The sequence below is a fragment of the Lethenteron reissneri genome, chromosome 21, assembly GCF_015708825.2.
Source record: "Lethenteron reissneri isolate LAM-NWPU_2019-01 chromosome 21, ASM1570882v1, whole genome shotgun sequence".
NCBI classification, from domain to species: domain Eukaryota; kingdom Metazoa; phylum Chordata; class Hyperoartia; order Petromyzontiformes; family Petromyzontidae; genus Lethenteron; species Lethenteron reissneri.
This window is the reverse complement of record NC_083799.1, coordinates 13084268-13104488: the sequence shown is the minus strand read 5'-3', so window position 1 is coordinate 13104488 and position 20221 is coordinate 13084268. Positions and strand designations below refer to the sequence as shown.

Below are 20221 nucleotides of genomic sequence, written 5' to 3'. Positions count from 1 at the left end.
AAGGGAAGTAATAAAATAATAAAAATAAAACAATTCTCACGACGTTTCGGCCACAACGCAAGCAGCCGTCCTCAGGTGAAAACCAGGTCCGTCGAGGCGACAGACGGACGCAAACCCGACACGTCCGCCTCGACGGACCTGGTTTTCACCTGAGGACGGCTGCTTGCGTTGTGGCCGAAACGTCGTGAGAATTGTTTTATTATGTTTTATTTTTATTATTTTATTACTTCCCTTCTACGTGACTTTACCGAAAGAACCAAGAAGATAGTAAAATAATATAAGGATATTATTTTATTACAATATTATTTTATTATTTTATTTTATAATGTTTTTGTTTTTATTATTTATTATTTTATCACTTCCCTTCTACGTGACTTTACCGAAAGAACCAAGAAGATGAACCCTTGAACACGTTACATTGCTTGTTGATGCTGCGCACGCAGTGGAACACGCGAACAACGGACGCAAACCCGACACGTCCGTCAATAACGCTGCAATAAAGGGCAACAACAGGCGACGTTTCAGACAATGGTCCTTCTTCATAGCACGTCACACTTGCCATTAGTTTCGAACGACACACGTGTTGAAAGCGCCCTGCTGTGCGTCATGCATTCTGTCCTCCCCCCGCACGGTTTGGCTACGCACGGCGTGAAAGAAGTTCAACGTACACGGGAAATAACCCCATCGCGCAGTCCCCCTACAGCACCGCACACTGCAGCTATCGCCGTGCCGGGGCCGGCGTCGTGGCGCAGGCCAGGGGGAAGGTGAGCGCGTCGCGGACGCTCGTGAAGCCCGCGATCGGCCGGGCCGTCTCCCACGCCGCGTCCCGCGGGCGACCGCACCGGGCGTAGAACCGCGCCGAGAAGGCGAAGAGGCGCGCCCCGTGCACCACCAGCGCCGTGAGCGCCGCGGCACGGCCCGGCGTCTCGCTTGGCAGCTCCGTGAAGCCGCCGCCACCGCCGCCGTCACCCTCCTGCTGCGGGTCGTATTGCAGGAGGCGCCGCGGCGGACAGCCGCCCGCCCGGGCCGCCAGGTACACGCGGCCCTCGAACGCCACGGCCAGCACCAGCTCGGCGACCGGCATGTCCCTCAGCAGCTCCGTGGTCTCGCTCCGCGGGTCGTAGCGCTGCACGGCCGCCACCGTTCCGCCGTGACCCCCCGCGGTCCGGGAGCCCCCCGCTGCGCCGGTGCCGTCGCTCTCCCCTCCGAACAGGTAGATCCAGCCCCCCAAACTCACGGCCGCTGGGGAAGCGACGGCCAGCTCCAGATGGCCGGCTGCCCTCCACGTGTTGCTGCGGGGGTCGTAAGAGGAGACGGAACGCACGCCGCCTCCCAGCAAGTACAGGCGCTCGCCGGCCGCCACGAGCGCTGGGGAGTTCCTCCTCTTCGTCGTCGTCGTCTTCGCGGTGGGAGTCGGGGCGCGGCACTCGATCCAGCCGTCGGCGCACGGCTCGTACTTCCAGAGCGACTCGGCGCCCTCGAGCCCCGTGCGGCACAGCACGAACACGAAGCCGCCCAGCGCCGCCGCGTTCGACGTGGGCAGCAGCGCGCAGCCCGACGATGACAACGGCGGCGACGGCGAGGTGGAGGAGGTTGTCCGCGGCAGCCGTGCCATGCGAGTCGAAAAAGAGAACTCGTGATCGACTGCTGCTGCTGGTGGTGGTGATACAGGCGACTCTACAGCTACTGCCGGTGACGACGAAGATGCAAACGCTACCGCCGTTGATGACAATGCAGCTGATGAAGGCAGTGGTGCTGCTGATGACGCTGAGGCTGACGATGATGACGATGTTGCGGTCGACAACACCGCTGACAACGACGCCGATGACGACGACGACGACGACAGTGATGGTAACGACGGTGATGGTGACGGCAGCAGGGGCCGCATCACGCACACGCTGGCATCGCTGCCCATCAGCAGCAGCGCCTCGACCCGTCCCGTGGAGGGCCGTGGGGAGGACCTCTCCGACTTGAGCTCCTCCCGCCGCGCGGGGCTCAGCCTGTAGCTCCATGCCTCCTCCACCAGCCGCCGGCACTTGGGGCCCATCTCGGCGGCGAGATTCTCGGCGGCTCGGAGCGCGGCACCCGGGAGGCACGGGAACTTGACGTGCCGCAGGACGCCGTACGCCGCCTCTTCGTCCTCGCACCGGGGCCGTTCCGCGCCGGGCCACTTGAGCCATGCCACGGCTGCCGTGAGCACCTGCCGGGGGGCAGGGGAGGGGGGCGACACGCGCCTGTGATCCGAGGGTTGGTTGATCACGTGGAGGTGGGTAGCAAATGAAGTAGAGTCCGGTCTCCTATAACGCGTGTTTTCATAAAGCGAATTGGATATGACGCGATTGAGTGAATAGAACTTGCGTCGCGCGAGTAGGAATAGGCGATTGTACGGCCGACTTGGCGTAGCATCACACGAGGCATTGGGATGCTGCTGGATTCTTCTAGATGCTACCCACGCACCTCGCGGACTGCGCTTTACCCTATATTATATATTATTTATACATAACGCGATTTTTTTCCCATCATGCGGTGTTCTTTAGGAACGCGACTACTACCGCGTTATAGGAGAACAGGATGTACAACACGTGGGTTCGTTGACCCGTCTGTACGGATCTTTCGAGCGGTGTCTACTAGTTACGTGTGTGTGGTGGCTTTTCTCCGGGTAATCCAGCTTCCAGTCCCAGGTGCCTGCAAATCGAGGGCTAGAGCTTTACTGCAGAAATAGTGGATACAACCACCGACACAGTCACCCTTTAAGTTACATTCACGGGAATTGTCATCATTACAACGGACTGCATATAGCCACGTGAGAGGCCCTCAGCATAGCGCGCTTGGCATGGGCCCTGGTGCACGGAATGGAAGGAAAGGTAAGAAAAACCTCTCGATTCATTCAACAATAACAGCCTGAAATAAAAAATAAAGATATAACTGTTTTAATAAAAAAATAACAATATATAACAGTCGACGTTTCGGGCAATGATCCTTCACAGCACACAGAGAGGCCAGAACGGTAAAGCAACGCAGGTGTGGGGATTGCTGCTGAGAGCGGTGCAGTCGTAGCGATTGTGCCATTGAAACAATGAGCGCGTCACCTCCTCCTCGCTCGCCACGTTGAGCTTCAGGTCTCCCAGGAGCTCCTCCACGAGGTCCTGGGGCAGCTGCAGGAACTCGACCGTAGGCCACACGGCCCCAAAGGCCGCCAGGGTTTGCGTCGTGGCCTCGGCCCTCAGCTCCGGGCAGCCGAAGCGCGCCGCCAGCGCCAGGAGCGCCGCGCAGTTCTCCTCGCTCACGGAGGCCACGAGCGAGCGCTCGCACTGCGCCTTGAGGCTCAGGACCTGCGCGGCCACACGTAGGTGGACACACGTGGGTAGGGGTGCCACGGTGGCTAGAAGATGATAACTATCTCGATTGGTATACAGGAGGTCATGGGTTCGATCCCAAGCCTGACGCCTGCTGTGTATACGGAGTTTGCATGTTCTCTCTCCCCCTGGTCGCGTAGATTTTTCTCCGAGTCCTCTGTTTTTTTCCCTCCATAATTTAGAAGCATGCTACTGCTATACATTTGCACATGACGATAAGCCACTTCGTTGAGCTATAATTTGTGATAGCCAGGTCGCTTCTGAAAAAGAGCTACATAGCTCAGTGGGCCTTTCCTGGAAAATATTTTTTTTATATTAATTTAGTTGAAAGGATGCATCTCCAGTGGGAGAGATGTGTCAGCCTTGATAATGATACACCTGTTCCAGGTGCGTTATCAGTTCACACCGGCCCCACGTGGATCTGGAGAATATCTCAAGAGGTGTTTCCTCCCAAATTACGCACGCGTCCACCCTCACCTCCCCTCCACGTCCTTCTCCAGTCCACACCCTAAAATTAATTATGGTGGTAGGAACCTCCTGGTTACACCAGCCCACAGGGGATTATTGTGTCCGTCCGTCGTGCAGGGAGGGGCTGGGTGGGAAGGGGCTGGGTGGGGAGGGAGGGGCTGGGTGGGGAGGGGCTGGGTGGGGAGGGTGGGGAGGGGGAGGGTGGGGAGGGGCTGGGTGGGGCTGGGTGGGGGGTGGGTGGGAGGGGTTGGGCTGGGTGGGGGTGGGAGGGGTGGGGCTGGGTGGGGGGTGGGAGGGGTGGGGCTGGGTGGGGGGTGGGAGGGGTGGGGCTGGGTGGGGAGGGGCTGGTCACTCCGTGGTGCCTTTATAAAACTCAACGTTTAACCTACTCACGCCGGCTTGTGCCCGCCCTCACAGTCGGCCATATTTGCGGAATACACCACGCCGCCGTTGACCCTGGCCATTGACCGAGCAACCCAACGTTCCTACCAGCTCCCTCCGTAGGAATGTGTTAATTGACTTTTATCCAGGGAAGCAACACTGAGTCGTAGGACTCGTTTTCAGGTGGGTCCTGCTGCCACATTGATGTAGGAAACCGAAGCACCCGGAGACAACCCAAGCGAGTGAAGGGGGTAACACTCGATTTGACCGTGTCCGTCCAGTGCTCGCCAAACTGCATTGGCTTCCCAAAATGTTATCAGTTCGCTCTCATTCCACACAAACAGCTTACCACAAATGAACCAGAGTACCTTTGCCGATCTCGTCACAAGGAGCATAAACCATCACGCGAACTCCGGTCACCATCGCAGCAGCGGCTTTTGGCCGTCCATCAATCAAGACAGTCACTGCACTGCGCTTTAAGATGCGCGTATGCGGCCGTCTGGAATGCTTTTCCTCCGATATTCTGTAGCCATTGGAGCTATGCACTTTTAAATAATTTGGATTAAACACTCATTCCTTTAGAACTGCTTTTTGTGTTTAGTTTGTTGTCCTCCCCCCCCCCCCCACCTCCGATTACCACGATTGTCTACGTACGGTGCGAAAGAAGCCCAACATGCATGTGCACACAACTGACTCGCCAACAGTGCACACATCTGGTGTCTCCGTGGTCCGCCAACCCACACCCATAACCCGCCAAGCAGCAGGACCTTTGCTCAGTCGGTCCTCGCGTGACGGGACAGTGTGAAGCTGTGAGGCCTGTGTTTGTTCCAAATACACACATACAGATGGAAACAGCTGGCAATAAAATTTCGAATTAAAGCTTTCGTGACTTTCGTGACTGCAGGGATTTCAGACGCTGTCTCCCCGACAGACCTGGTCTTCACCTGAGGACGGCTGCTTGCGTTGTGGCCGAAACGTCGTGGAAATTATGTTATTATGTTTTATTTTTATTATTTTATTACTTCCCTTCTACGTGATGACTTTACCGTAAAGAACCAAGAAGATGGCAATTAGTCCACTTGCTCTACCGCCTCCTGGCGAGCAAGGGTACGACCTCTCCTCGACGCCCACGGCAAGGGAGGGTTCCTACATCAGCGCGGTGATCCACAAACCCTCGCTGCTACCTCCACAGTTTTGAATGACAGGCAGCAGCAGCAGCAACGTGCGGCTCCGCATGTCCCTACGCGCGTCCCACCCCACACGTCCCCACCACCAGCACCACCGCAGCCGTCGACCCTCGCCCCCCCTCTCTCACCCGCATCATGTCCGCGGCCACGAGCAGCGCGGCCGCTTGCTCCGACCGCAGGGCCTCCGCTGCGGGCACCCGGCCCGAGTAGACGAAGTCGAGCAGGAGGGCGAGCGTGGGCGCGGCGACGGCGCGCAGCTCCACCACGCCGCTGCGCGACTCCCGCATCGAGCCCGCGGCGAACATGGCCCTGAAGAAGGGGGAGGCCGCGGCGAGCACGGCGCGGTGAGCGGGGAACAGGCGCCGAGGGTTCGGCGCTCAGCAGCACCACGTCCGTGAGCTCCTCGCTCGCGCGCAGAGACGCCAGCCCCACGAGCAGCTCGCCGGGGTACGAGGGGTCCCGCGGGGTCGCGGTCGGCTGCGGCGGGCTGGTGGTCACCCTGCCGGGAGACGGGATGGGGGTTATGGCGAGGGGGTGAAAGGCGCGGCCCTGCAATGCCTCGCTCGCGACACTGCTGGCTGAAGAGGGATTTCTTGCAGAGCACGCCGATGGGGAGTATTTGGGTCGACTGCTTTCAGGCGTCTCGGGAGGGGTGGGAGCACACACTATTTGCGCCACCGCGCGCGACCTGCCGATTGATGAAAGGTGGTGTACACATGTGACTCTTGGGTTCTGTCGGTAAAGTCGCGGAGGTAGAAATAAACTAAAACAAATCACGACGTTTCGATCGCAACGCAAGCGAACTTCATCAGGTGGGACAACCACAGCAGGAAATAATGTTGAGAGACTTGATCATGCGAGCCTTCTTGTCTCGTAGTCTGTTATAAGCTCTCACAGATGTGTGGAAACCCTTCCCGTAGAGGCGGTTCAATCTTGATTTGAAGCTCTCGTGACTGCAGGAATCCATACTCTTTGGTTTACCCATGTACTGTTGACACTATTTTCACACCCTGCACACAACATCCAGTATACATTTCGCGAGGGCTGTGGCTACTCTTGACTTATTGCCTACTCCAGTCCACCAGCGACCCGGACAATATGCGGCGAAAAGTTAGAACTTAAGCCCTGGATGTGGGTGGTGTTGGGTGATGTAAGTGATGTCGGGTCATGTGGGTGATGTTGGGTGATGTAGGTGATGTGGCTGATGTGGCTGATGTTGGGTGATGTGGCTGACGTTGGGTGATGTGGCTGATGTTGGGTGATGTGGGTAATTTGCGTGCGCGGGTCGAGGATGTTGGAGGAGGAGAGGTCAGTGTTGGAAAACTGACAATTGAAAGCATATATGTGGACGCATAGCAGTATAATAACGACGGATCTCTCTGTACCACCCTCTGCTACACCCCCCTCCCCCCACTATATTGAGTCTCGCTGCCTCTGGGACTGCGTGCGCTCGCAAAGAGAGAGAGAGAGAGCACGAGAAGGAGGATGCGACAGAGGAGACCGCGAGACGCGTGAGCGTGGAAAAGGAAGACAGAGAAGAGACGAGAGGAGATGTGGAGATTAGAGTGTACAACAGGAGATGGGTAGTGAAAATAGGATGAGACAGGAGGATGTAGAGAGGAGTGTGAAGAGACCGGGAGGAAAGCGGCACTTGTCATCGTATTTTTTTTTTTACAAATATTACATAAAAAACAGGGGGGACATAGAGTAGAGAGATAGAGGGGGGTGGAGAGAGGGGGTAGAGAGAGAGGGAAGGGGTAAGAAGGAGGAGAGCGGAGCGTGAAGTCTTTTGTGAAATCTTTCATTTAAAAAAAAGAGGGGGGGGGGGCATTGGAAAAAAAAAAATGATGAACGAAGCAAAGTGCCAACTACACCGAGCATCTTCTTGTTTCCTCTGATCGTAAAAAAATGAGACGAGGGAGAGATGCGGAGGGGGGGGAGATGACGAGGCAGGAGAATGAGATGGGAGACGTGGAGCAGAGAGAGAGAGAAAGAGAGCGAAGTAGAGAAACCTGGGAGACGAGACGGTGAGATGAGAGGAAGAACGAGGAGCAAGATGCTAAGGATGAGGTGCGATGGAGCAGGAGATGGGAGGGCATTACGATGTCTATAACAACCCCGGCTCAGCGCGAGGCTGAAGAGTCCTCACCGGGATGTGTCGAGACTCCGCGTAGCCGAGTTCGATTCCACTCCAGGGTCGGGTGAATCGGGAATTCGTTGGGTCACTCCAAGTCGGTGCGTCTCGAGGATGAAAGGTCCAGGTTGGGCCCCTTGCTGTGCGCATTCAGCGTTGGAGCCGAAGCGAAAACACGTGAAGCTCATGGTGCCGAGCTGGAGCCGGGAGGGCGGTAAGAGGTGGGTGGGTGGGTGGTGGTGGGGGGGCGGTCATCCCGGCCTCTTAAACGCTGCTCTGGTGTGATGTCACCATGCTTCCCCCACACCCCAAACTCTCCCCCCACTCCCTCTCCACACTCCCCCCACCACACACACGATGCTGATGTTTACACCCCGCACCAGGTATTCGTTTAAAGCCGAGTCGCCCGCGAGAACGCCCAGGACGGTTTTTGGATATCACTCGCCAATAATGACAGACCTGACCGAAGCACGCCAACCACTGCGCCACCGGTCCCCGAAGTCCACGCGGCGACGCGCTCATATACGCGTCATTAACAGGACGTCTTCATGAGATTTCAGCCAATACCAATACCCGCCTTTCGCCACGAAGTGACGGTGACGCCTGTAACCAGGCCAGGTGCCTCGACCAGGAGATTGCAGCTCGAACATACACACACACATGCATGCAGCGACAGACACAACCCTGATAGACACAGCCGCCGTTCTCGTGATGGTAACTTCACTATAACGCTTGTGCCAGGATAGGTGCACTATGAGATCATCACATGGTGTGGAAGACTCTCGATGCTGGCAAGTCACAGGACAAACTCAAACCGTTTGGGCGAACCGACCGAGATGACTGGCAGATGCACCATCCGTGCTCCTCACTGTGCCACCTCGCTGCATTTTAGGATTTTATCCGCCTGGCGCTCTGCTCATTGTTGTGAGCGTCGTTCTTCTGCCCTCTGTTGTTGCTGGAGGGCGACTGCCTCCAATTGCCTAAGTAGCGTCCTTTACGAGCCTCCTCCACAGATGCTGATCTTGGCGCTGCTGGTACCGGTCATCGGCAAAGTCCACTCAGCTCCACATCATCCTGTACCACATCAGGCGTCATCTCTTCTCAAACCCGTGCAGCGCCCGTTTAGCTGCCTCTATTCGGTCAAACAGAAGCTGCTTGGGCATGCGGGCTACATGACCCAGCAAACGCAGCCTCGCTTGCTGGAATAGCTTCCTGATGGGACGATGTCTAGATATTTCAAGGACATACCCATACACATACATAGAGGCAGGAGTAATGAGAATAGATTATAGCCCTCGTTTGGTTCTCGTTAAATAAAGGGGAATTTAATGGTATTTTTAAAGCATAGAACTGAATGTTTCATTTATGAAGGTAGCCCATCCCTTCCCTGGATGACCTCCAGACTCGCGTCGCCTGTTGCTGAAGCTCAGGCTTTTGCCAGCGAGTCTCATCAATTATTGAGGACCCTGCCATTACACGTGATTGCCAATGTGACAAGCAGAAGAAAAAAAGATTAAAGGCGGCTGGGTCAAGTTGCCAGCAGAGGTGGACTATAGGAGTATGGTTAGCACAAGGGGTAGTAGCAGTAAGGAGCTGCTTTGCAAGCTTGTAAAAGGGTTGGGATGTAGTGAGAATGTTCAGAGGGCTGAGATGGGAGCCGATGCTCATTTTCAGGCAGTGATTAAAATGGGAAGTCAAGGGAAGTGTATTTATGTTGAACTTCTTTCACGCCGTACGTAGCCAGCCATGATAATCGGAGGTGTGGGGGAAGGTCAACAAACTATACGCAACAAGCAGTTTTAAATGAGTTTTGAAACTTAAGATAAATTAGTTTTCAATCTAGGATATGGAGTTTTCAATCTAGAGAAAGTAGTTTTCAATCTTGAGAAAATAGTTTTCAATATAGAGAAATTAGTTTTCAATCTAGAAAAGTGAGTTTTAAATCTAGAGAAATTAGTTTTCAATCGAGGGAAATTAGTTTTAAAATTAGGGAAATTTGTTTTCAATCTAGCGAAATGGGGTTTCAAACTAGATAAAAAAAAATTCAAACTAGAGAAATTTGTTTTCAATCTAGAGACATTAGTTTCAATCTAGCGAAATTAGTTTTCAAACGAGAGAAATTAGTTTTCAATCGAAAAAAATTAGTTTTCAATATAGCGAAATAAGTTTTCAATCAAGAGAAAATATTTTCAATCGACACATTAGTTTTCAATCTAGAGAAATTAGGCTTCAATCTAGAGAAATTCGTTTTCAAACTAGAGAAATTTGTTTTCAATCGAGAGAAATTAATTTTCAATCGATAGAAATTTGTTTTCAAACTAGAAAAATTTGTTTTCAAACTAGAGAAATTCGTTTTCAAACTAGATAAATAAGGTAAAGTCACGTAGGTAAAACATTAAAATTAATAAAAGTAAAATAAGACGGAAGCTTGTGTTGCCTCCGAAACGTCGTGATTTTTATTTTATTTCACTTTTATTAATTTTAATGTTTTACCTACGTGACTTTACCGAAAAAACCTAAGAATATGAATCCTTGCAGTCACGAAAGCTTCAAATCTAGAATTAGATAAATAAGTTGTCCAACTGGAGAAGTTTGTTTTCAATCTAGCGAAATGAGTTTTCAAACTGGAGAAATTTGTTTTCAATCTAGAGAAATTAGTTTTCATTTCTAGAGAATTTAGTTTTCAATCTAGCGAAATGAGTTTTCAAACTGGAGAACATTTTTCTATCACGTGAGTTGATCGTCTCAGTGAGGTCACCAATGCCTGCACACAGAAAGACACTTGATCCTTCACTTCATTTTGAACACAATTTTAGCCCTGATAATAAAAAAAAAACCCATGGAATTGAGCATCAATACGATGATTGCGGGTGGGAAGTGCTGCACCCTGCTGCGTAAAACAGAGTTTACTCACATGGATATAACAATAGGTTTTACTATTTATACTGGTAGGAACCTCCTGGTTACACCAGCCCACAGGTGATTATTGTGTCCATCGTGCAGGGAGGGGCTGGATTGGGAGAGGAGGGTGGGGAGGGGCTGGGTGGGGAGGGTGGGGAGGGGCTGGGTGGGGAGGGTGGGGCTGGGTGGGGGGTGGGAGGGGTGTAGCTGGGTGGGGAGGGGAGGGGCTGGTCACCCCGTGGTGCCCTGATAAAACTCAACGTTTAACCTACTCACGCCGGCTTGTGCCCGCCCTCACAGTCGGGCATATTTGAGGAATACACCACGCCGCCGTTGACCCTGGCCATTGACCGAGCAACCCAACGTTCCTACCAGCTCCCTCCGCAGGAATGTGTTGGCAATAAAACAGGTGTTAAGATGCTCAAACACCATATTTTGTTTACAAGGAATCAATTCTGCATTAAGCACGCAGACTTGTGGTGAACACTTAAACAAACATGCTCAGATAATTAATATATGCATTGCCTTTGAAACTGATTGGGCTACACGAGAACGCCAACAGGCGAACAGTACGAAGCTGTGTACTGGTCTGACACTGCCATAAAGAAGGCTGTCTTCTGGTGTAGCCCAATCAGTTTCAAAGACAATGCATACATTATCAGAGCATGTTTGTTTGCATGTTCACCACAAGTACGTGTGGTTAATGCAGACTTGATTCCTTGCAAAAGGTTTAAATTTGGTGTCTGAACATCTTAACATCTATATTCTTGGTTCTTTCGGTAAAGTCACGTAGAAGGGAAACAATAAAATAAAATTAATATAAAACAATAAAAATTCTCACGACATTTCGACTGCAACACAAGCAATCATCATGTGTGAAATCCACAGAAAGAAAACTTTATTGTGGATTTCACACCTGATAATGATTGCTTGTGTTGCGGTCGAAACGTCGTGAGAATTTTTATTGTTTTATATTAATAATATTTATTATTTTATTGTTTCCCTTCTACGTGACTTTACCGAAAGAACCAATAATATGAATCCCTGCAGTCACGAAAGCTTTAAATCAAGATCTTAACACCTGCTTTATTGTTGGGAAGCGTCTAACCTATTCCTATTTTTCATACTTTGATACTGCCAAAAAAGGTCCCATGATACAGGGATAAAGAGATCCGCTTCCGTGGTCGTCTCTAGCAGTGTTCTTCACAACATTTCAGAGGGGGGCCACTTTCGCCGTTAAGACATGATCAGTGGTGAGGGCCGCCACACGTGTGAAACCATTGTTGGGTTTGACAGCAGCACTATGGTGATGATGATGGGTGTGTGGTGTTCACGTGTTGTGTGTTGTCGGAGGGACCGCACTAAAGGCCACCAGAGCCCACGGGCCTCGCAATGAAGAGCGATGCTCTTGCAATGACATGAAGCGAATCGCACAATTGAGTTGTACTGGGGATTTCGTTTATCGCTGCTTAACAGGTGAGCCTGCTTCCCTTACGCATCAGTAGCGCGGTGGGGGGGGGGGGGGGGATTGCGGAGGCTTTCATGGATTGTTTTGCTGTTTGGGAGGTAAATCAGAGTACCCAGAGAGAACCCGCCACGGACACGTGAAAAAAAAAAACACGGGGCCGCACAGATGGGTTCCCGAACCCCACTTGCTGCACTGTTCAAGTGAATTTCACAAATCTCCACGTGATCCACCCAACCCCTTTCCCCCAAAGCACTGGGCCACAAGCGTTGCAGGGCAATCGCACGCGGCCCCCGACGCTGACAAAGCCCCGAACACGTGCCACCCAATACAGGAATTGCACTCGAATTCTAGATTTGAAGCTTTCGTGACTGCAAGGATTCATGCTCTTAGATTTTTTTCGGTAAAGTCACGTAGGGAAAAGTAAATAATAAATAAATAATTAAATAAATAAATAAGCATTAATAATAATAATAATAGAAATAAAATAATAAATCACGACGTTTCGGGCGCAACACAAGCGTCCGTCATCAGGTGGGAAATCATCGTCTGCTGAAGTGGGCCGGATTTGCCTCTGGCCAAAGTCGAATTGTGCGTCGTTCAAAACGAAGTGACGTCATCGCGCACAACCGTCTCCTCCCTGCGTGATGACGTCACGGACACGCCCCGCCTCCGCCCCGCCCCGCACTGCGGCACGAGCCGCGCGCGCGCGCGCACGCGCGTTCGTTCGGCTCGTCGAACAAAGTAGTGCCGCGTTTGCACGCAAGCGGTTTCAACAAAACATCGCCTGAGTTACCGAATAAAAAAAATGAGCGAGCTTCCTTGGCCCGAGCGCCTCATCGTTGAAAGCGACGGCGCGTCAAATGAACCGCAGGGCGATTACTAAAAAAAAGAAAAAAGAGCGCCGATCAACGCCCGCCAACACGGGCGGCGGCGCACTGATTTGGCCGCGGGGCCCACCGGGTTGTGAAGTGGCGGAAGAGGCGTTTGAAATTCTCCCCCCCCCCCCCTCTTTCTCAGCCCCCCCCCTCAACGCAAGAACACGTAACCTAGCAACCCTCGATTAGTTATGCAAATGAGATGTAAATTATATGCAAACGTGCTCTGACTAATTCACCCTAAGGAAAAGGTTCTTAACCTTTTTTAAAAAATCCTCAGCCTTGCGCCCCTTTGTTATCAATGGTAGTTAAGGGAAAAATGCATGTTTAATGAAAACCTAGGTTTGATTAAACAAAGTGGTAGTTTAACACGCGGGCTTTCGCGACATATCATCCATAATAAGAGTTTTTGTTGGGGTTAGATCGCTTAAATATAAACCCGACAGCCAATTATCAAGGTTTGTCACGTAAACAGAACGTGGCCAATTCGTTACTAGTACAGCACGCCGGTGTGTTGGAGAGCAAAGCCACATTTATAATCTCAGTACGACGTTACAAGTTAATAATCATAAAAATAACTAGCCATTACACTATGAGACGTCCTTTACCAGTGGCAAAATATAGTAATAGGTTTTTACCCTTTCAACTGGTACAAAAACTGACACCTTTATACAAGGCATCATGTTTGCAATAACCACAACACAAGCAGTCAAAATGCAAACAAAAATAAACAACTCTGATAATGATATGCACTGTCCTTGAAGTTGCCTTGTATAAAGGTGTCCGTTTTTGTACCAGTTGAAAGGGTAAAAACCTATTACTATATTTTGCCACTGGTAAAGGAGGACTCATAGTGTAAATGCTTACCCCGAGCTCTCAATACTTTGATAGTGCGCTGTTTTTGAGTTGTACGCCTTTTGGCGTCATCTGGTCCAACACCAATGGAGACTAGGCTCTAAGAAAATCTGTCTCGGGTGTGGACCAATCAACTTCAAGGACAGTGCATATCATTATCATTATCAGAGTTGTTTCTTTTTGTTTGCATTTTGACTGCTTGTGTTGTGGTTATTGCAAACATGATGCCTTGTATAAAGGTGTCAGTTTTTGTACCAGTTGAAAGGGTAAAAACCTATTACTATAACTAGCCATGTCTCGCTACCCCCAGGCAGGGCATCTCATACCCACAGGTTTAGAACCACTTCCCTAAGGAAGCATTATTTAATCGGCGACGTTTTGGGCAATGAACCTTTTTTTAAATCCTTTATATTAAGTTCGCTTGCTTGCGTGCTTGCTTGCTTACGACCGTGCAAACCTTTCGGTCGTTTTTTAACCCACTTCCCGTGATCCAATCAAGCTGACATTTGGCACACAGACTCGTTGTGCGAGACAATTAATGTTCGTGAATTTTTTTTCCAAAATTTTACACTGTTTAGGGAAAACAAATTAAATAATTAATTACCAATTGCTTAATACTGGCAGACAATCATCTGACCCATAGGTGGCAGCCATCTCAAGCCAGAGGACGAGAGGACTCTAGCCGCCACGCATATAAAGGATTTAGAGTGACAAACTTTGTTTTTACGGGTTATACTTATTCATGGCACTTAACACCACGGGGACTGATATTAATAACAAAAAAAGTTTCCTGATTAAATTAGTAAATTGCCATATGGAAATTAAGGGGAAGCTAAGCAGATTTGGGGGTTGGATAGTATCCTTTGGATTGGTAAACACCATAGACGATCATGGGTACGCTAGATTTGGGCTAATGGAGCCAAAGTAAACATGTTCAGAAACATCGTAACTCAGAATGATGGAAATTAATTGGATTTCTAAGGGTTGTGTCATGATTATATTCCAAGTTTCTCATACCAAGTACAGCACTGGAAATTATTCCCACTTAGAATCCGATGTGTACGCGATCATGTACATCCCATTTGTCAATCTCATACACCAGAGCGATTTGATGGCAGGGAGGAGCACAGAAGTGCAGGACAACAACAGATCGAGCAGCGCCGCCTTCTCTGCTGCTCGCTACGTGGCCCAGCAGAATGTGCCAGGCTAGGTGCATACTCTTAGATTTTTTCGGTAAAGTCACGTAGGTAAAAATAAAAAATTATAATAGAAATAAAATAATTATTTTATGAATAATAAAAAGTTTCCTGATTAAATTAGTGAATTGCCACATGGAAATTAAGGGGAAGCTAAGCAGATTTGAGGGTTGGATAGTATCCTTTGGATTGGTAAACACCATAGACGATCATGGTTACGCTAGATTTGGGCTAATGGAGCCAAAGTAAACATGATCAGAAAAATAATAATAAAAAAAATATTTTATTTCTATTATTTTAATAATATAAATTATTTATATTATTTAAATATAACAAAAAATTATATAAATAAAAGAACAAATAATTATTTTTTTAATATTATTTTAGATTATTTATTTTTATTTTTACCTACGTGACTTTACCAAAAAAACCTAAGAGTATGAATCCTTGCAGTCACGAAAGCTTCAAATCTAGAATTAGGCTCGGTGCACTTTGAGGCCACGTGAAGTGTCAAAGGCTCGCCGCTGCAGGAGGTCACGGGGCAGAAACGTGGGTCGACTGAATGCCCCGAGGAAAACGAACGACTCGTCCCGTGCTGCAGGCGGGTGGGGAAGTTCGTAGGAGGTCGAGGGGTGGGGGAGGGCGCCGCGGGAAAGCGTGAGAAGGACGCGGAGGAGGAAGAGGCGGGAAAGCGTGAGAACGACGCGGAGGAGGAGGAAAAGACGCGAGCTCATGGAGTTTCCGGCCAGAAGGGCGCGCTCGCTCACGTGTTATGTGACCTCAACCAACTCTAGCCCCGCCCCTCATCTCTAGCCCCGCCCCCCAACTCTAGCCCCGCCCCTCAACTCCTGACCACGCCCCTCCACCACTAAACACGCCTCTCCACATTCTTAGGTGTTTTCGGTAAAGTCACGTAGGTAAAACATTAAAATTAATAAAAGTAAAATAAAATAAAAATCACGACGTTTCGGAGGCAACACAAGGCTCCTCCGTCTTCAGGTGGAACCGTCACAGCCACGACAGCTGTATCAAGTAAATGAGAGATTGTAGGAGCTACCACTTCGTTTATATAATGGTTGGAGAGGGGGGGGGGGGAAAGGGCCAAGTCAAGCACACTTTTTATTCATATGGTAAGGTGAGGCTTAAGACTAAGAATAGAATGCATAACAAAGGCTCAGCCTTTGTTATCGTGGCTGTGACGGTTCCACCTGAAGACGGAAGCTTGTGTTGCCTCCGAAACGTCGTGATTTTTATTTGATTTTACTTTTATTAATTTTAATGTTTTACCTACGTGACTTTACCGAAAAACCTAAGAATATCACCCACTCACCATTTAACTCCGCCCATTTACAGCCCTGACCCGCTGACACCACCCATAGCCCCGCCCATTTTTCTCGTAAACACGCCCACTTTCGACTCATAGCCACGCCCACTCATCATTTAACTCCGCCCATTTACAGCCCTGACCAGCTGGCATCACCCATAGCCACGCCCATTTGCCTCGTAAACACGCCCACCCCTGCCATTCACACCCCCCTCCCCACTCATATGCCCCGCCCATTTTCTTATTAACCCCGCCCACTTACCATTTAACCCCGCCCACTTACCATTAAACCCCGCCCACTTACCATCGCCCCTCCCCCTCCTCCTCACAGCCCCGCCCCTCTGCTCGAGCCCGCCTCGTGCCCGTCCGTTGAGAGCGCGGAGGGAGCGAGTGGAGAGCGGCGGCGCTCCTCTTCTTCACCTTCTCGCTACTCGGGGTGAGGCGAGGCGGCGAGCGGGCTAGTTAACGTGCCCCCGTTGTAGCCGCGTTGTTGTTGTTGTTGTCGTCGTGCGTTTGTGCACGGCGAGCGAGCGAGAGAGAGCGGCGCGCTGGCGCTGAGTGAGCGGGGGGGGAGGGCGGTCAGACCGAGCGGCGCCATGTTAAAGGGACCGCGAACGAGTTCGACGTCGCCTCAACGTTTGTAACGTTCTCTTGCTTTGTGTATATTGGTGTTGTGTGTGTGTACCGGTACAATTGTCACCGTGCCGGTGTTGCTCTCGCGTTAATGTCGCAGCTTCAACGTTTCCACCATCTCCCCTTTGACGACCGCGCGCGGCGGCGCCTTCTTTGCGGTTTTGTCGCGAGGCGATTCGCGCCAGCGCGTTCTGGAAGCCTCCGTTAGGGTCATCATCATCGTCGTCGTACACGAATTAATCAATCGCTACCGTAACACGGAGGCATTGATTAACACCGCCGATTGCGGAGGGTTTGAGGCTGAATAGTATTACCACCGCCACCACCGCCACCTGTCACCGTGAGTGTTTTTTTTCGTCATCAATTCGCAGCTCGACTAGCGCAGGCCTCCATCGCGTTGCCGTCACAAATCTCGCACGTGCGTCTGTGGGGGGGAGCGGTGGTGCAGTGGTTAGCGCGCTACGCTACGAACTCCCCAAGGTCGATTGGCCGTCCGCTCACGGCTAATATCGGTGACGATTATCTGAACCGGTCCTCGGCCTCCCCCCTAGGTCGACTCGGCCTCAAATGAGTTACCCGGCGCGGTGGTGTGTAAACATCGCTACTGGGGGAGACGAAGGCGGTCGGGAGTGTTGTTGGTGTGCCGTGTCGGCCTTCGTAGGTGCTCGCTAACAGCACTTGCCCCTACAGTCTGTTAAGGTTATACGGGGGGGGGGGGGGGGGGTATTTGAATCTTCGTCCCGTACGTTGCAACGTGCACCGCCGATATACCCCATGTGCAAGGTTATTACGGTGCTGTGTATACGTACGTGATCGTTCCCGTGTGCAGGGTCATACGAACTTTAACGCCCGGCAAGACAAAAGTTATTTACACGTATGAACGTGTCCCATGGTTATTGACACGATTGTAAGTGCAGGGTGACGTACACGCTGGAAGCACGCGCGATTATATTCACGACTGTGTTATAGGGTGTTCAAGGTTATTTGCACATCAAATACGTGGATAGGAGTATACGATTATACGCACAATTTCATCTGTGTGCCAAGGTTATATGTGCGTGTTGACAAATGAGTACAAGGTTATGCATACTGCAAGGCTATACACACGTTTATACATTGATTTGATTATACACTTGAACCTGTGCAAGGTTATATCTACTTAAATTGTACGGTATATGCACGCGTTGATACATTTTCAAGGTTATGTCTATAATGGCGTACGCAAGCTTTAACTACAGGTAAACCTGCACAAGTGTGTGGACGTGTTTACGAGTTTGTGTGCACGTTTCCAAACTCGTAAATACGACATCGCATTGCCAGTCCACTGCGACGTGGTCTGCCCACGTGTCACTCACGGGGGTTGTTTGACCATACTTCACCACGCTGGTAAATGCGAGTTGGGCAAGTCGAGGCTCATGATAGGAATCGAATTTGTGGCCGGGTTCGTAGTGCAGTTCGATAACACCGTCCCAACACTTGAATAAACACGTGTACAAAAATAGACACGTTCGTGAACGTTTATACGTTCATAAGGTACGCGATTGTAAGCAGAGTGTGTTTCTATGCTTGTACATGTTGCATATAAGCACGTTTATTCGTGTACACGTTTGTAAATTGACAACACGTTTCTAAGCGTGTACAACACGTATAACACACCTTGACATGCATGTGCATTGCTCGTGTACACCGTGCTGCATCTGTACGTTTTTCAGTACGCACGGTTTTATCTGTGCGTTTCACCATCGGTGCTTCGTGTACGCATTCTTGAATTGAATGTACACTGGTAAAAAAATTATGTACACTTCTGCATGTACACGTTTCTAAGTGCGTCGCACTTATGTGCATGTCTAAGCATATATACTGTACACTGCGAACTAGACACAACGTTTGTTGGGCGTGTGTCAGTCGCTGTGTGTGCACAGTGGGTGAGTGTGAGTGGCTGTGTGTACACAGTGGGTGAGTGTGAGTGACTGTGTGTACACAGTGGGTGAGTGTCAGTCGCAATGTGTACACCGTGTGTGAGTGTGTCAGTCGCTGTGTGTACACAGTGGGTGAGTGTGAGTCTCTGTGTGCACACAGTGGGTGAGTGTGAGTCTCTGTGTGTGCACAGTGGATGAGTGTGAGTCTCTGTGTGTGCACAGTGGGTGAGTGTGAGTCTCTGTGTGTGCACAGTGGGTGAGTGTGAGTCTCTGTGTGTACACAGTGGGTGAGTGTGTGTGGCTGTGTGTGTACAGTGGGTGAATGTGAGTCTATGTGTGTGCACAGTGGGTGAGTGTGAGTCTCTGTGTGTACACAGTGGGTGAGTGTGTGTGGCTGTGTGTGTACAGTGGGTGAGTGTGAGTCTCTGTGTGTGCACAGTGGGTGAGTGTGTGTGGCTGTGTGTGTACAGTGGGTGAGTGTGAGTCTCTGTGTGTGCACAGTGGGTGAGTGTGTGTGGCTGTGTGTGTACAGTGGGTGAGTGTGAGTCTCTGTGTGCACAGTGGGTGAGTGTGAGTCTCTGTGTGTACACAGTGGGCGAGTGTGTGTGGCTGTGTGTGTACAGTAGGTGAGTGTGAGTCTCTGTGTGTACACAGTGGGTGAGTGTGAGTCTCTGTGTGTGCACAGTGGGTGAGTGTGAGTCTCTGTGTGTGCACAGTGGGTGAGTGTGAGTGGCTGTGTGTACACAGTGGGTGAGTGTGAGTGACTGTGTGTACACAGTGGGTGAGTGTCAGTCGCAGTGTGTACACCGTGTGTGAGTGTGTCAGTCGCTGTGTGTACACAGTGGGTGAGTGTGAGTTTCTGTGTACACAGTGGGTGAGTGTGAGTCTCTGTGTGTGCACAGTGGGCGAGTGTGAGTCTCTGTGTGTGCACAGTGGGTGAGTGTGAGTCTCTGTGTGTACACAGTGGGTGAGTGTGTGTGGCTGTGTGTGTACAGTAGGTGAGTGTGAGTCTCTGTGTGTACACAGTGGGTGAGTGTGAGTCTCTGTGTGTGCACAGTGGGTGAGTGTGAGTCTCTGTGTGTGCACAGTGGGTGAGTGTGAGTGGCTGTGTGTACACAGTGGGTGAGTGTGAGTGACTGTGTGTACACAGTGGGTGAGTGTCAGTCGCAGTGTGTACACCGTGTGTGAGTGTGTCAGTCGCTGTGTGTACACAGTGGGTGAGTGTGAGTTTCTGTGTACACAGTGGGTGAGTGTGAGTCTCTGTGTGTGCACAGTGGGCGAGTGTGAGTCTCTGTGTGTGCACAGTGGGTGAGTGTGAGTCTCTGTGTGTACACAGTGGGTGAGTGTGTGTGGCTGTGTGTGTACAGTAGGTGAGTGTGAGTCTCTGTGTGTGCACAGTGGGTGAGTGTATGTGGCTGTGTGTGTACAGTGGGTGAGTGTGAGTCTCTGTGTGTGCACAGTGGGTGAGTGTGAGTCTGTGTGTACACAGTGGGTGAGTGACTGTGTGTGCACAGTGGGTGAGTG

General features: G+C 50.7%; 2 protein-coding genes across 4 annotated transcripts in view; one reads left to right on the top strand and one right to left on the bottom strand.

Annotated features, from left to right (window-relative positions):
- Positions 1 to 375: 375 nt before the first annotated feature.
- LOC133344983 (kelch-like protein 20) lies at positions 376 to 12870 on the bottom strand. Of its 2 annotated transcripts, none has more exons than XM_061555318.1 (4): positions 12853 to 12870; positions 5521 to 5891; positions 3090 to 3332; positions 376 to 2200 (listed from the first exon to the last, which is right to left on the bottom strand). In XM_061555318.1, the coding sequence occupies exons 2-4, from the start codon at positions 5695 to 5697 to the stop codon at positions 719 to 721; spliced, it is 1902 nt and encodes a 633-aa protein (XP_061411302.1). In that variant the 5' UTR covers positions 5698 to 5891; positions 12853 to 12870; the 3' UTR covers positions 376 to 718. The 2 variants fall into 2 exon arrangements, with proteins under 2 accessions (XP_061411302.1, XP_061411301.1); XM_061555317.1 differs by lacking the exon at positions 12853 to 12870 and adding an exon at positions 7542 to 7669.
- A 3574-nt stretch (positions 12871 to 16444) lies between these two features.
- Positions 16445 to 20221, top strand: part of LOC133345254 (la-related protein 4-like) — a 45626-nt gene continuing 41849 nt past the window's right edge. For both annotated transcript variants that reach the window (XM_061555849.1, XM_061555848.1), the window contains exon 1: positions 16445 to 16581. The gene's annotated coding sequence lies outside the window, so the exon portion shown is untranslated. The remainder of the gene's footprint in view (positions 16582 to 20221) is intronic.